Source organism: Gymnoscopelus microlampas (genome assembly GCF_963454915.1).
Source record: "Gymnoscopelus microlampas genome assembly, chromosome: 14".
In the NCBI taxonomy this organism is placed as follows: Eukaryota; Metazoa; Chordata; class Actinopteri; order Myctophiformes; family Myctophidae; genus Gymnoscopelus; species Gymnoscopelus microlampas.
In genome coordinates this window covers 36,259,893-36,276,212 of record NC_139951.1, presented here as the reverse complement: position 1 = coordinate 36,276,212, position 16,320 = coordinate 36,259,893, and the positions used below count along the sequence as shown (strand labels likewise).

The window sequence follows — 16,320 nt, the reverse complement described above, 5'->3', positions numbered from 1 at the left end:
TTAAATAAATACTTAAGTGTTCAAAAGTATGTCCCCAACAAAATTGAATGTCAAAATAGCAGTTCAACAAGCTCACAACGTGTAGCGATGAATTGTGAGCTTGTAGAGGTACAATTGTCTTTTTTTACTATTGTGAAATAGAGCTTAAGAGGTTAATTCATAGTGTATTTTTCCTAGAAAAGTAGTTGAGTCAAAAGTACAATATTTGTCTTTGAAATGTGTAGTGGAGTCAAAGTCATAAGTATCCAACAAAAAGAAAGAAAGAATACTCAAGTAAAGCACAGATACTAAACTAAAGTACAGTACTCAAGTAAATGGGCTTAATTACTGTCCACCACGGGTCTTAAATAAGGTATCACATCTTCACTTAGCTTTAACACCATTACACATCAGTGGTTGGATTTTCAATACTGCAGCTGACCACCAGGTGTCCTCCCAGTCTTGCAGTAAATACAGTAGCCTGCAGTTTAGAACACAACATTACTGTGAAAGGAGGATGAGAAATTGGCACAAAATGAATATGTTGCATTTCATTTTGTATTTTCTTTTTTTGAAGAAACATCTAACATTTGGCATATAACCACAAATGGTCTAATACAAAGTGTTGTGTTTAAAATGATTATTTAAAGTTGTCCACAACGTCTTGCTTCCTTCGTATGCCGATTTATCTGTTTTCTATTATCTTGGGAATGAACAAGACTGCAAAAAAGTTATTTTATATATTATAAATGATTGAACAATGCCAATTGCCAACTGATCGGATGATATCATAACCTCCAGTACATGTTTAGTTCTAATCTGAGTTTATTTTATTTAGGTTTGTTTTTTTGGACACAGTTTTATGTGAGCCACTTTGACATTTATTCCCACTTCCTTGTTAGACGCCTCTGTCATTGTTCCAATTCTTAGACCCAAGGAAAAGCATTTTTAAAATGTGGATCTCGGCCAACCTGTGATGTCAGTCATCTATGAAATATAAGATGTACTGTATGACGCGCAATTTGGACAAGATTTCAGCCTGATCAGACCACCATTGATGTCCGCTAAACATTTCCAAAAGTATAGTGGAGGTTCTTCTGTGGCCTACTCGGTCTAGCGGTTTGCAATAGTAGCTCCGGACACACAGACAGATACACAGACCCACTTGTAGACAGATAGACTCCTGCGTAAAAATATTCAAGAGTGGTGATGGCAAATGCACGAGCCATGGCCCCGCAGAGCATTGTGTGGATACGGTACAGAACTCGAAGACATGTGAACAGAAGCCAGTGGAATAAGGTTCCTGAGAAGGCTGCTTCATGTTCTGCTGAGGGAATTCATGTCCTTGAATGCCTCCCACTTCCTATAGTCACTCATGTCACATTTTTCCCTCCAACTAACGTGGCCCTCTGACCTAATGATATTTCCATCACCGCTCCCCACAAATGAAGCCAGCAGAAGCTCCCTTCCTGTAACGATAACACCGTACGAGTACGCTGAATGTGCATGCTTTATTTCTTCCAATTCCATGTGAATGAATTCATGTGACCTAAATCTGATTTCACTGTGCACTCAAAGACAGTGAAAAGTTACACTCTTTCCCCCATATATCAAAGAAGTATCCCTCCTTTGTCCCCTATTTTTTGCCTGCACCTCCCTCCCTCTTCCCCTCCCCTCCCCTCCTCTACCAGGTGCACCACGAGCCTCGCCATTAACCTGCTTTTCCCTCTCCTCTCATATGATCCCATGGACTGTAGCCAAGAAGTCCACCTACAAGAGAATGAAGCTGGCATGTTGTTTTGATTGCGGCCGTTCGGAGCGTGACTGCTCTTGCATGCCGGTTAATGTGCATTGTAAAGTGGACACCCCTCAACTCGGCATTCCACTCTCTCCTGTCTCTGTTAATGATTGCTCAGCCACATTACGTGCCTGTAAGTTGTCACCGTTGACATATGCTGTTCCTTGTTTTGTTGTATGTTGTGTACAACAGTGGCCTGATTTATTACACTTCGCCGTACGATGGCATCGTGCACCGAAAATAGCCAATCTGCAGTTCTGTAGATTGTATTTTTGGCACGCGGCATGCCGTCATATGATGGAGCATAAATTAGGCAATAGCACGGTGTTTCTTCAGATCATGTGCTGTCTAGGTGTACTGTAGCAGCAGTAGTGTCGCTGTCATGGGTCTCGGTGTGGCTTTAGTTGGGTGTTTTAGCTGTGTCGTTATAGGTAACACTGTCACTGTTTGCGACTGTCATGACTGCTGAGGGTGTTGTGAAGCATGCTCTAATATTCATGTTTGCTGCTGTCGTATCATAGTATACACACTCAAATCAACCTACCTAGTGGTTAATCATTGAATACTGTGATTCATTTAGAGATTATGGACACCAATACTTTATATAAGGGTGACAAAACAACTTAAACAGCCTATCACGTACTCAGGTTATTGTTGATGGTTATCGATATCAATAGAAACAATATTTACTATACCAATCCATGTCAACAGAGGAAATTGCTGTTTCCATCCGTTTTGGCCTTTCTCTAGGTTCCTACATTTCCCATGATGCATTTCATGGGCAAACATCTGCTTGTCACATGGCCTGCCCATAAGGTCACTAGATCAACCTGATTCCTATTTTTTTTTTCTAAGTCAAGTGTCAACTGCTGTTTTGCTGTAAACACAGCAAACAAACACATGTCACGCCAGCGAGGGTAGTGTGCTAAAAACTACTGTAGGAAATATGGGTTGTAATTCACAGTTCAGATTCATGCCCAAATCTTGATGTCACTGAAGTACACATTTCTGCATAATCTCGAGACACGAAACACTGCTCAGTGTCGTGGCAGTTTTTGAACGTTAGCCCTATACAACCTATATAGAGAGATAGTGTCAGTGTCCTTTAAATATTTAATGTTCTTGGTCACATGACATTCTGGAGTGGTCTTTCACAGTGATTCGCTCATTCACATACTAAGACTACTTCCAATTACCTTCTTCAACAATCGAAACATTTTCAAAGAGTTACAGCTGTTTCCTGCCTAGTAAAAAAGACACAGCTGTTCATCCCCAACTTTTTCCCCCTGCTGCACACCTGAACCTCATTTTGAATGGGATTATGACAGGTGAAAATAATTAGGCTACACATAATGTCTTTCCAACTGACTGACCCAAAATTACATTTAAAAATATTTTGGCCAATACCATAAATAATATATTTTACACCCTGACAATCCATTACAAATATGTTTTTATTATAATAATAATAATTATTATTATTAAATAATGGGGCAGGTTCAGTTTGTTGTCTCTAGCAGAGGCCAGACAGTTAACTCAATATTATGAAAACATTCCCCTGCTGTAAAGCCAGAGGCATGCAGTAGAGACATTAAATATTATCGAAGTATCTAAGCGTTGGGGCATGAAAACCATGCTTGGTGCTCCTTACAATTAGCTACAATACATTGTAGGCTGTCATATATTTTTAGCGTACATGCCTCTTGACCAAAAAACAATTCTGCATAATTCAGCAGTAGAATACAGTTTCAGAGCTATATCCTAGCCTGGAACATGTCTGCCAGGGTTATTAGCTACAGGGGATGGCCTGGCTAGCCAGGCTAGAGGAGAGCTCTGCGGTTGCTGTCGACACGGAGCGCGACACGCAGAGAGCAAGGCCTTATGTGGCCTGACATGGAAGTTATGTTTGCATTATCATTTTTTGGAGTGCTACCGGTTGTCATGAAACTCGGCCTGACAGTTCCTAACCACCAGGCAGTAGCACCCACACCCCCACCTCCCCACCCCCCCCTTCTCTTCCTCTTTGGTTGCAGGACAGATGCTAGCCTGTTAGTCCTGCGACTCTGCTCACACTCACCAATCACAGGCGACAGATGCCAGGACCGTCAAGGTCCCCCGTTTGAACATGGCTGTCACTGTCCTTCCTGCCTTAAAGGGCCACTTCACCCATTTTCAACCAATCTTCATATAATTGGTCCTCACATTAATGCTCATTATAAGATGGAACCATTTCTGTCCATACTCATTCTGTGTCTCAGAGGTGGGCTGTCGACAGTTCAGAAAACTGTCCACAGTCCATTTTATTAGTATTTTTAAGAACAATGGCTTCTATTTCAGCATGCTGACCTTTCAGTTAGAGCAAGGCTATAGTTTCTATTAGCTTGGAATCTCCGTCGATGATGTCACTGGTAAGCACTCGGCAGGTCTCCGAACTGTCCACAGCCCATCAATGAGACACAGAATGAATAGACAGAAATGGTTCCATCTTATAATGAGCATTAATGAGGACCAATTATACGAAGATAGGGTTGAAAACTGGGTGAAGTGCGCCTTTAAGCTCAAAGCATGATGTTTGTTGGAAAGCGAGGACACCGTACTAATAAACACGAGCGCTCAGGTGCAAAAGCTGACTCACAGGAAGCCCTGCACATTCGTTGAGAGCTTGTAGATCTGCTGTGTTCAACTAAATATAAATCAGACATTAGAATATCTCAAGCACTAGCCCAGCTTTTTCTCAGCTTTGGGACATGAAGACCACGATTTATAACATTGGGGCTGCATTGCACTCTCATCTCGTGATTAAATAAAAAAAATGTTTTAGATTAGTGTAATAAAGAGAGAACAAACATTAAAAAAAAAATTAAAAGAAAAACATAAATTAAGGTCTGCTTTGTTGTGTTGGATGTGAATTTGGATCACATGTGAATGTGGATTTATCTACATTTTACTGTCACCAGTTAACATCATTATCTTTTCAACTGACTCTTTGGTTTTGTTTCCCATCGCTTTGTCTATGGTTTTCATTTCAAGTGCCTTGAATAGGAATCTTATAACCATTTCCAACCTTCAGTTTTCCAGTTTGTCATTTATAATTTGCAACCTTGTTCCTGCCTGTAACCTCTCATTTACGTTTGCTTTTTGTTTTCCTCTCAGCTAAAAATAGCTATAACGGATATATCAAAGCAAGTAAGTTTTCATTTCCAATTTCTTTTGTCATTTGTTTGTTTCTAACTCTTTCCACCTGTAATTCTGCCTATCATCCATTTGACACTGTTTTTCAATCCTCCATATTTTCACGTTTGCTCCCTCATGGCTCTGTTAATTTAACAATCCCTCCTCCTGACATCGCACATCACAAATAAGTCTGTTGATTATATTCTACATAAACAAAGCATCATACAGTAAGATCCATTTACCTCAGAGATCGTACAAAGGTAACAAGATGGACCTTTATGGGTTTGTAACTCAGAGGGCGTACAAATGGAACCAAATGGACCCATTTGGTCCCATTTGTACACACTCTGAGTTACATTTAACATTAAGGATTTTTACCAGGAAAGAGATGTTGAGTTATTATTCACAAGACGCTGGGTGTCATTGTGTAGCTCGGCAGTAGATGGTGCTACTGCTCCAGTGTGACTCTGGAGTTTTAATCTAGGGGTTGGATTTAGTGGAATACATCACTAAACACAGCAGAATCACATGTGCTAGAGAGCCAGTGCAAAACATTTTATATACATACATCTATAGGGAGTTAGATTTGTTTACTATAAATTCATGTGTTGGTAAAGATATTAATATTTTTCGTACACCGGTGTCTCGCTCCAAAAATAGGCGATCTACTGTACAAGCTCACGAGGCATCTCGGATGCGGATGTGATGCCTTGTGTTGAGCTTGTAGATCTGCTACTTTATGCTCCGTACAATGGAGCATAAATTGGCCATTAGGCAGCAGAAGAGCGAGAACGTTGAGGGCCATCATCCACTACAACATCAGGCTCAGTGGTGGAAGAAGTACTCAGTATTGCTATCTATATACAGTGCCCAAGTAAATGTACCAAAGTAAAAGTAGACTTTCACTGCAAGATTGTAGATGGGATATTTTCGAAAAACTGTTGTAAAAAATGGGGGTTAAGTGGATATTTTGATAATAATCTAAACACTAAAGCTGTCAAATAATTGTCGTGCAGTAAAAAAGTACAACCTCTGAGACATAGTGGAGTAGAAGTAGCCTATAAAGTATTGAAAAATGGAAATACTCAAGTATAAGTACCTCAAAATTGTACTTGAGTACAAGTACTTGAGTAAATGTACTTGGTTACTTCCCACCACTGCTGTGCTGTGAGATCACATGGGGCTGATCCACAGACGTGTTGTGTGTGTTTGACATGGGCCAGATGAATAGTGGAGGTTTGGAGGAGCAGGGATCATAATCTGCCAGACAGCTGACTGTTGAAATAATCATCTCTATATTCCAGTTTTAGCTCCCAGGTAGTTGTGTTGGAAGAGCAGAGACATTTTTTATTTATTTTCTTTCGGCCCTTTTTTCACAGTCTTAGCTTTGTTTGGATACACAGTGCTAGGTTTGTCTGTTACACAACGCCAATAAGCTACAACTATTTCATTTCAAGATACTGTTTGTGTTAGTATTTTACATTTAATCACTTTCAACCAGGCATCATTATAGGTAAAAAATCGTAACACAAAAAATAAAATGTAAATATACAAGCTCACAATGCATCGCCACATTGTAGATCAGCAATTCTTGCTATTAGTCGTATGACATTTACATTTATTGCGGAATGATTTTTAACAGAAAAGTTAACTCAACTACCGCTCATTCGTTAGCAAAGGAGGTGAGGTGCTGGAGCTGAATAATTTCAGGGCGAACAAAAGAAAGCAGCACACTCAAAACTCAAAAATGTTTTGGATAGTTTGAGTGTTTTTGTGTGAGAGTTTTGAGTGTGCGGTTGCCGCTTTCTTTTGTGGAATAATTTCTAAAATATCGTTTTAACGTAACATGTGGAGTGTTTATTAACGGTGAACCCATAACGGTCAATCTTTCCACTCCAGTTTGAAATTAACACTCAGGGTTTAACTGCGTGGTGCTGAAATGAATGGCAGTAAGTTGGTGGCTGTAACGTTTCCATTGTCATCATCTCCCTGGTCTTATGGTGGGACAATTACCGGAGACACCTGAAAGCATGCTTATTAATTCATGCTTATTATGAATATCCAAGTAAACGTCAACTCTTAACATTTCACTGGAGCCGTAGACCAAGTGGTTAAGTGGTGTTTAATAAAAATGAGGTTATTTAATTATTCAACTGTTAGCATTATTGTGCCAGAAAGAATTAGCCCCACCCCCCCAACCCAGAAGGGGGTCGGGAGGGGGGATTATGTTAGGAATAACAATAAGTGACACAGGGTGTTTTAACATTATCAGGTCTTATTTAAATACATTAAAAGTAATAGAACACAGGCAAGCCGAGTGCTTCTTAGAGTTCACTAGCTAGGTGACGTTAAAAGTCATGTCATGATTGAGTTAATTGTTGAGATATCTATTGTTAAGTGTGTACAGTACAGCAGTGGTTCTCAAAGTAGGGTCCGGGGACCCCCAGGGGTCCTTGAGAGGGTTCCAGGGGGGTCCCCATCTGAACGGTTGATAGTTGAGAACCAAATGGACCCTTACGGATCCATTTGGTTTCATTTGTATGCGGGTTATATATGCATGCCAAATTGGGGGTCCTTGAAATACAAAAAGAAAGTTTGAGACCCACTGCAGTACAGTCATTGACGACCTCATTCCATCCCTATCTGGCAGTAAAGGACGACCCCCTAGTCAAAAGGCCGCCTTACCAAAACCAGTCCCACAAACTGAACCACAACTCGTCAAACGAGATCAATAGAGCGCCCCGCGGCGGAGGAGACGCCGCTCTCTCCGTCCCGCTGGTGAACAACCGTAAGGGGAGCCTGCTGTCCCCCGGCGAGCCCCCCACGGCGCCGCTCAGACGTAGCCTCGTGGGCTCCAGGGAGCTGGGCCAGGTGGCAAGGGCGGCATCGGTGGCAGCCAAGGCGAAGGCGGAGGAGGCCTCCCGACTCCAGCGGGCGCGCAGTCTGCCAGTGAAGTACAGATACCACCCCAGTAACGCCACACTCGATCACAGGCACCGTAAGACAGACCCCACCCCCCCCGCCCCCCCCCCCCAACCCCTGCCGCCATCTCTGCTGTGTGCGACAGGCCCCTGAGCTCGACGCCCACAACAGCCAGCATGTGTTGTGTGAAGCTGGAGTTGGTTGCATGTGTAGCATTCCTTACTAATGACCCCAGTGTGTGCAGCTGTCAGCTGTGAGACATTAAATATTGAACAGGGCCGCCTAGCAGGATGTGAAAAGACCAGTGTACTGGTGCATCCCTCTCCACTGGAAGAGCCCTCCTCCCCTCCACTCCCCCCCTCGTCAGCCGCTGTCGCAACGTAGACAACTAGACATGCTTGCTAGTCCTGAAAGGGTGCAATAGTTCATCTCCAGAGAGGACCCGCCATCTTTGAGGACGTGATTAATTTTAATGGACAAATCTCCTTTGGTTTCTTTGTAGGGGAACGGTCCCGTTTGAAACCAACTCAAATGGGCTGTCATTTTGAAACCAACTCGGGTCCACAGGCTTATTTGCCATGATGCATGACATGTAACAAAACAAAACAAGCAACATCCTGAGTTTAAAGGTGGTGTTTGTTTTGGCGCTCGGGTGGCGCTGGGGTAAAGTAGGTTACCTGTCCAGCAGGCTGGACAAGAACTACAGCCCAAAGTGTCTAACCCAGTGAGTCTCAACCTTTTTAATTTCAAGGACCTTAGTTTGATACGCATTAGGCCACGGACCCCCATTTGATAGTTTGTTTCTCTGGGAATATCCATCGTATTATTTTAAGCCATCGTATTATTTTTACCTCTCAGAGTGTGCAAATGGAACCGAATGGACCCGTAAGGTTTCCATTTGCAGATTCCTTGAGTTACAGACTGGTACGGGTCCATTTGGTTCCTGACTACCAATCATTTAGCTGGAACCCCTTCAAGGACCCCTGGGGGTCGCCGGACCCTACGTTGAGAACTAACCAGTACAGGGCTACAGGAAGTTCCGGTATCCCTGTACTTCCTGGTTAGACACTTTAAGGCAAGCAGTAGTTTTTTCCCCAGGCTTTATCTCCTCGTGAGATGTTGATAAAAACTGGGAACGAGGTTTCCTCAGAGTCTCAGCCACCGCGTGGTCTAGGGTGCATCTAGCTTGCCTGAGCGTCTATATACTGTACGAACACAGTGGGTAGTGTTGGGGAAGCCGGGGAGGGTGATCTGTGTCGCTGTGCTAGCGAACTCCTACGGGCGGGAGGGCGCCTATCAGTGCGGGGGTTTGAATGGGAGGAGTATAGGACGGAGGTGACTATGTCCTACTCCAGGGGGGGCTCCTTACTGGCAGGCGAGCCAGAAGGGTACAATAGCAGGGGCAACACAGAAATGTGTGTGTGGGAAGGGTGTGTGGGGGGGGCGGAGGGGTTGATTGTTATAAACAAACTGGAAGAAAAAAAGAAGAAAAATAGGATGGTGTTAAAATAATGACAATAAGCGTACGGATTGTCTTAGTTGCCATTTTTGTTGTTGGTTTTATTTCATCGTCGCTTCAACACAGACGATAATGGTTGTGAAAATATTTGCCTGACAATTCTCACTCAAGGGCAAAACTTGTAAATCATTTCCAATGAAGACCTCAGCGCAGTTTGGTGTAGCGGTAAAGACAGTGTCCAAGGGGCATCTCGGCTGTGCATAAATCAAACTGGCACTAGGACCAACCTAATTACATGAGCCAAGGGCATCGCTCCCAAGATGAGGGAGGACCAGCAATCCAGCACGCATTTCAGAATTGGCACAAAGAGACCTAATTTATGATGTTGTGTTTTTTTTTTATATTCGTGGTTTATTATCTTAATTAAATGGGCATGTGAGTCATTAGCATAGTCAGCAGATATGAAATGTGTTGTGATTGTAACGATGCAAGTGGTACTAATAAGATGTTGAAATATTGAAAGCAATACAATCAAGGATATTCACAGGCAAGCCAATTTATATATTATGACTTTGTGGTGCTGCAGAATCTGAATACCATAAAGCCGATCTCTCTTGTTACTGTACATCAGTGGTTCTCAAAGTAGGGTCCAGGGACCCTTAGGGCTCTTTGAGCGGGTCCAAATGGACCCGTACAGGTCTGTAACACAGAGTTATGGGGGTACTTGAAATTAACCCATTCAAACCGGGAAGGCATCTGTGTCATTTTAGATTTTTGCGTTGGCTATTCTAAAATAGCAGATATACAAGCTTTCGTGCCGTGCTGCGAGCTTGTACATCTGCTGTTTATTTTTTTTACATTTTTGAAAAATCTTGAAAGTATGAGAACTACTGATTTAGAAGGCATTTGTAGAATCGGCCTCATGCAGGTCTTAAAAGGTCTGAGAATCACTGCTGTACATATTCACTTGGATTGAAGCTCTAATGGTATATAACGGGTAGAAAGTGGGAAAAAAACATGAGCCCCCCCAAGTAATTAGAGCTTGGCAGTTTGCACTTGGCATGACGGTTGACGATGGCACCGCAGCATGTTTGCATCCTCATACACACCGTGCTAATGCATCTTGCTGTCATCATACAGCCATCACAATGTTTTCCGAGCGTGATCGATTTCAGTCCCGTTTTTGTATACTGTAACAACCCAACCTCACTGTCCTCACATTCTCTGTCTGTCATTCCAACATTCCGTCTTGTCCTCGGTTTGGGTCTTGCCGCCCTCTTTAACTGTGTTGTTTGTGTGTTGTTGTTTTACTCACAGTTGTGTTTTTCCTTGTCAAGAATTTTGACCGTTTGAGCGTTTTATTTGGATGATTCTCTCTACTCATACCGTTTTGCCTGCACTTTCAGTCGAAGAGGAGCAGCAATCGGCGCTGTCGCCCAAAAAGAAGCAGCGGAACGGAGGCATGAGAAGCTCTCCAAACTCTTCGCCCAAGATGATGAGGTGGGACACAAAGCGATTGCATAGTGTGCAACATGTGCTTTAGTACAGTGGTTTTCAACCTTTTTCGCGTCAAGGACCTCCAAATTGACACGGACCCCCATTTGAAAATATATGCCAGGGACTCAACCATTTTGATTTCTTGGGGGTCCCAATCTACACTGTATCGTCATCATTAGTGTTCATTTAACTCTGAGAGTGTACAAATGGAACCAAATGGACCCTACCGGGTTCCATTTGTGCACTCTCAGAGTTACATATGGGTCAATTTGGTTAAAAAGGTTAATTTGGTCAAAGTCATGTTTCTTAACCACATGAACCCTAGCATCCAAATCCTGGGCATGTCATACTAGGCGAACATCCCGCAAAAAAACGACGAACATTCTGCAAAAACTAATGAACGTTTGGCAAGAATTAGGCGAAAATAGCCAATCTACAGTATTTAAGCTCACCCCTGTAGGTTGGCTATTTTCGCCTTTTGACGTACAACAAGGTTTTAAGTGGTTAAACAGTATTCTCTGCCAGTCCACTTAATGACACTGTCTCTTTGTGGCGGCCTGGCGGGGGGTTGTATCAGGTTGTTTCAAAAGGGGTGCTGTACTCTATGGTTTCAAGTGACACCCTCCCAGCTCCAGCCACACAGTAGTGTATCTCTTAAGCAGCCTTGGCACTAATGACTGCACCAGCCAATCAGGGAGCCCCAGAAGGATAGATAGCCCAAGGCCGTTCATCTATTGTAGAGATCCCACTGAGTTCTTTTTTCCCCCCTTCTTCTTTCCAGGACATAAGGGCCATAGATGATATGTACCATCACGATCAAAAGTGAATTCAAATGCTACCTTTGCTTTTATCTTGTCCCGTAACATTACACAGGCGTTTATTGATTTTGACTGGAGGTAGCGCCGTATAGTCAACGTGGGAGCATTACAACAGACTATCGCAATAATTGGCGTTGTCATTAAGTGCCGTGTAAAAGGGAAGCCGGGCCACAGTGAAGTCATATGGTATAAGGTTTAACAGAGTGGAAATGGAGATGCTAGTGGTAATTGCTGGTAAACTGACATAACTATATTTCTCCATTGTGGACGTGCATGCAGGCTGCTGTTCATGTATCACTCATGAATGACACTCATATTTGCCTGCATCATTCAATAGATTGTGCAGCACACACAATTGAAGGACTGTGTGTGTGTGTGTGTGCGTGCGTGCGTGCGTGCGTGCGTGCGTGCGTGCGTGCGTGCGTGCGTGCGTGTCATGTTTAGCCAGACCATTGATTTCGCTTGACATAGTAATCCAACATATCACTTGTGTGTGTGACTAGTTTATTTCTTGTCAAAGTTGCATTATCGTTGGGTTTTTATGCATCTGCGAGATTGCGGATTGATTTCGAAAGTCTAGCTGAAAATAATCCCTGGGGAAAACATTGATTTATGAAATAAATTCAAACATCCATCACTTATTAACCATGCAATGATGTTTACTCAACATTGACTCGGTCGATTGGTTGGTTCGTAAGTTCAGTAATGTTTTAATGACTTTGGATGTAGACATGGATGTAGAGATGGTATGCAAAATCTAACATAAAACCATTGATGGAGAAAATGGTCGACGGTATGTTTATGTATGATATTTGCCCGAAGCTGTGAATAGACAATGACATGTATTGATGGTTGCATGGTCCTTTAAGCACTTGAACCAACATGCGTATTCTGGGGGGAACATTCGCCAAAAATAGCAGATCTACAAGCTTACAACGTGTCGCAACGCAACACGTTGTGAGCTTGTAGATCTGCTATTTTTGACGAAGAGATTTGGTGTGTACAGCCATCAAAGTACAGTTGTAACTTAACTCCAGTTCTCTAAGACTACAGGGTTTCAACCTTTTTCGCGTCAAGGACCCCCAAATTGACACATATTAGCCCACGGACCCCCATTTGAAAAGAGATGCCAAGGACTCAACCACTTTGATTTATTGAGGGTCCCAATCTACACTGTATCATCATCATTAGTGTTCATTTAACTCTGAGAGTGTACAAATGGTTCCATTTGTACACTCTCAGAGTTACAGACACATACGGGTCAATTTGGTTCCTAACTATTAATTTGGCTGGGGACCCCCTGGAACCCCCTCAAGGACCACTGGCGGTCCCCGGACCACTGGTTGAGAACCACTGGTTTAAGTGGTTAAGCATAACATACTCTAACACTGCATACTACACATAATTTAATACTACAGCTAAACAAGTAAACTTCAACTCTGTGCCAAAGGAAATGATCTTTGCACAGGGAAAGGTTGTTTTTTCGTAGCGCATACATACAGTAATTTGGTATCTTTTCCTTTGATCTCCGGCTTCCGATTTGTCCGGGAGCCATTTGCCTTTTGTTTGATTCGGTTCAGAACTGATGTCAAAGTTGAATTGCTTGAGGTGATTTGCTGACCCATGGGTAACAAAAAATGAGGCTGTTTCATGTCATAGCCTTCAGCAAAAACATCAACCCATCAACCCCCGATCCATCTATTTGCTATGCTAATATACTGTATTATACAGGTGGATGTGTTATTTCATATAGTTAGGGTTGCAGGGTGCATTGCCTACGCTATGGAGGGGGATTTGTTAGGGTAGCCTAAGGGATACTTTATTTCTACAAGCAGAAGGGGAAAAAAACATCTGGGTGTATACTATATCAAATGTGTTTTTACAGGACCTGGGGCCTCAAGGCTTTTGTAAATAAGTAATGATCAACAGATTGGCTGTGGGTTTTTGAAAAGCAAGCCTTTGTCAGTTTGCATGATGGGGGAGAATTTTCAAAGGCTTTGCCTTGCTCTCACTGCCTGCTGGAGTGGGACAGCGTGTTAAGCCTCAACTAGTACAGGAGTGCTGGCTAGAGAAAGAGAGAGAGAGAGAGAGCGTATATCAATAATTTGCTATAAAGGACACTTTGTTGTATATTTTGCAGTCACAAGTCTTTGAACAGTGCAGTATGAGATTTTAATTAGTTCCCTAATTTTTTAGCTTGTCAAGAAATACACTCAAATGTTTTGATATTCGTACACTGTAAAATCCTCAGTGTTAATGTAACGCTATCTGAATATTTTACAGTGTAGATACCACTGTTTTACTGTAGGGAGCATTCAGCCGTGGAACTAGAGCCACCTCTCTGTTTACAGATGTAACAGCGCAGTAACAAGTGCCATCTTGCACTTTGTCGCTGAAATTAACACCGTTTCCATAGGCTTCCTTGATGGGTCAGGAGACGCCCGGTCTAATTGTGGCCAGTCACATTGCATTTGCCCACGCCCGTCCGCACACCGTGACACACGCGTCATGTCAGCTACAGTGGCGTAGCGGCAGCCGGCAGTGCCGGGGAGAGTGACAGGCCGTCACGGCTGACAGTTTGTGAGAGATAGCGATCTTGGCAGAGCTCTGCCTCACCAGTCATGTCCGCAAGGACAGAGCGAAGTGACAGGGGCTCCACTGAGTGAGCGGTGAAACATTCCACTCTTAATGAAATATTAAGCTGAGGTGTAAGGCCACTAAATGCTTTGTCTCTTATTAGCACGTGCTAATGGTCGCGCCACGCTTTTAAAGTTGAAAATCTGTTAATGTTTTTTTTTGCTGAGCTTAAAAAGGAGTTGACAGTGACAACATACTGTACTGTACACTACAGTATAGTACAATGTCAATTAGGCTTCCTCGCTTCCTCGCAGTTATAAAGTTAGACATTTTTTTATGTAGAAAATGTGTTAATCTGTAAACATACTGTGATTTGTAACAAATCTTTAGGAAGCTGGTGTCCAGTTCAATGATGCTGTAAAGCAAATATGGGGAATGTTGCATTATCTTACAACGCACTCGTGTTCAATTTTTCATAAACAGTTCATTGTTTTGTATTATAATATTGCTACTACACTGTATACTGCAATCTAACAACATTTTGGGACTTTCATAATATACTGTACCGAGCTCCACTCACAGTGGATGTCGATGTCATTTCAAATTAAAATTTTCTTGACACGATTGGAGGCTAAGAAATGGAACGCATTAAGGGAGACATTTACCTTATCAGACTACTTTCATTTCTGAAAGGACATCCTGGTCTTGCCTGGGGGTATAAGCCCAAAGGCTTACTATTTGGCGTCAGCCTGTTGGGGCCTTAGGGATGCTAGTTTCAGTTGACACTTTCATGCATACTTAACATGTTACTTAAGGTGTCATTCTTCTAAAATACCCACATGGATTAAAGGAATGCTCTTCTTACGGAGAAAAGATATGAACTATTTAAAAGACTTGGGACAGAGACAGTAGGCTGCGTTCGATGTTTCAGGAGGCATTATCTTCAAATCAATCCGTCGGCGTCGATTTAGTAAAAAGGGAGTGTTGATATAGAAGGTAGCGTGTGTTTGTAGGCACATATACAGTAAGCTTGCGCATATGCCTATATTTTTTTGACTTAATTATGTATAGAAAATAAAATAAAATGTAAATTGCCGATATTGAGATCAGATACCTTTTGATATAGCACCATTCATGTCTACCTGAGGTCGGAATAATGGCATCCGTTTTCATACTATCCTATCGCTCCCACAGAAACATGCACGGTGAAAACCGGCGGTTCTCCTGCTGGGAGACCACTTTAGGTTTTGTCCGGTCAGTGTTCGATAGAATTAAACTCAGCGGCTTACAACAGCGTGCGGTGAAATTAGTTTTGTGTGGCTTTGACGCTTCTCTAAAACATTAATGGCCTCCAGTTCGTGGAAGCAAATATGATTGGGCAAATTTGTTTCAATATTTAAAGTGTGGACTGTTAAAGCTTTTACCGCGCAGTGCAACACGTCAAAAGCTGTTCGAAGCGAGGGGGGCGTAATTGCTTCTCCGTGCTCACGCCAGTCAAGGCAGTGTGTTGCTGCCATCTCAGTCCGCCTGGCTGCCACCGTTGATGTCAGTCTACTTGATGACAAGGCACTTTTGTTGGCATTTCTGCAGATGGCCTCTGACAGGAATAGGCACTGACGGGAAAAAAAAGAGAAGGAAATAAAGCCAACTTTTTGTGTACGAGTGATTTGTTTGAAGGCCCACAAACGTTCTAATGTTCTATTGATGAGGTTTTTTCAACGGCCCCTGCGTTGTGGGAACATGAATAAGGGAGGGTGTGTGATGCGGTAGAGAAGAATTTCACCCAGGCGTCCCTATTTTGGGCATGTCGTATAGGTGAACTTTTATTTTATTTTAATTCAAATTAAACAAATTTTGCGACAATAAAATTGAATTGAATTGAACACATCCCCTCACGATGTGTATTGAGCGTGTAGATGTATTGGTCTTAAGTGGTCAACACCCTCACCAAAGGAAACACATGATATGAACTAATGTTCAATTTCAGGGCTGTAGGTTTTCAAGGCATGTGACCAAATTATGCTACTGTGCATAGTCATCATAATATTATAATGACTTAATATCCATGTTGAAGGTGAACTGTGTGCATGAAATGC

General features: G+C 42.5%; 1 protein-coding gene across 9 annotated transcripts in view; it reads left to right on the top strand.

The window, feature by feature from the left end:
• The window catches only part of LOC311060764 (calcium-activated potassium channel subunit alpha-1a-like), a 139,796-nt gene that overhangs the window by 109,182 nt on the left and 14,294 nt on the right, over positions 1-16,320 (top strand). For 3 of the 9 annotated variants that reach the window (XM_084079082.1, XM_084079083.1, XM_084079081.1), the window contains exons 19-21: positions 4,931-4,963; positions 7,602-7,949; positions 10,739-10,832. In XM_084079082.1, coding sequence (XP_083935208.1) covers positions 4,931-4,963; positions 7,602-7,949; positions 10,739-10,832 — 475 coding nt within the window. Of the gene's footprint in view, positions 1-1,736; positions 1,911-4,930; positions 4,964-7,601; positions 7,950-10,738; positions 10,833-16,320 lie in introns of all 9 variants that reach the window. The other 6 variants (XM_084079085.1, XM_084079084.1, XM_084079087.1 and 3 more) reach the window with 3 other exon arrangements.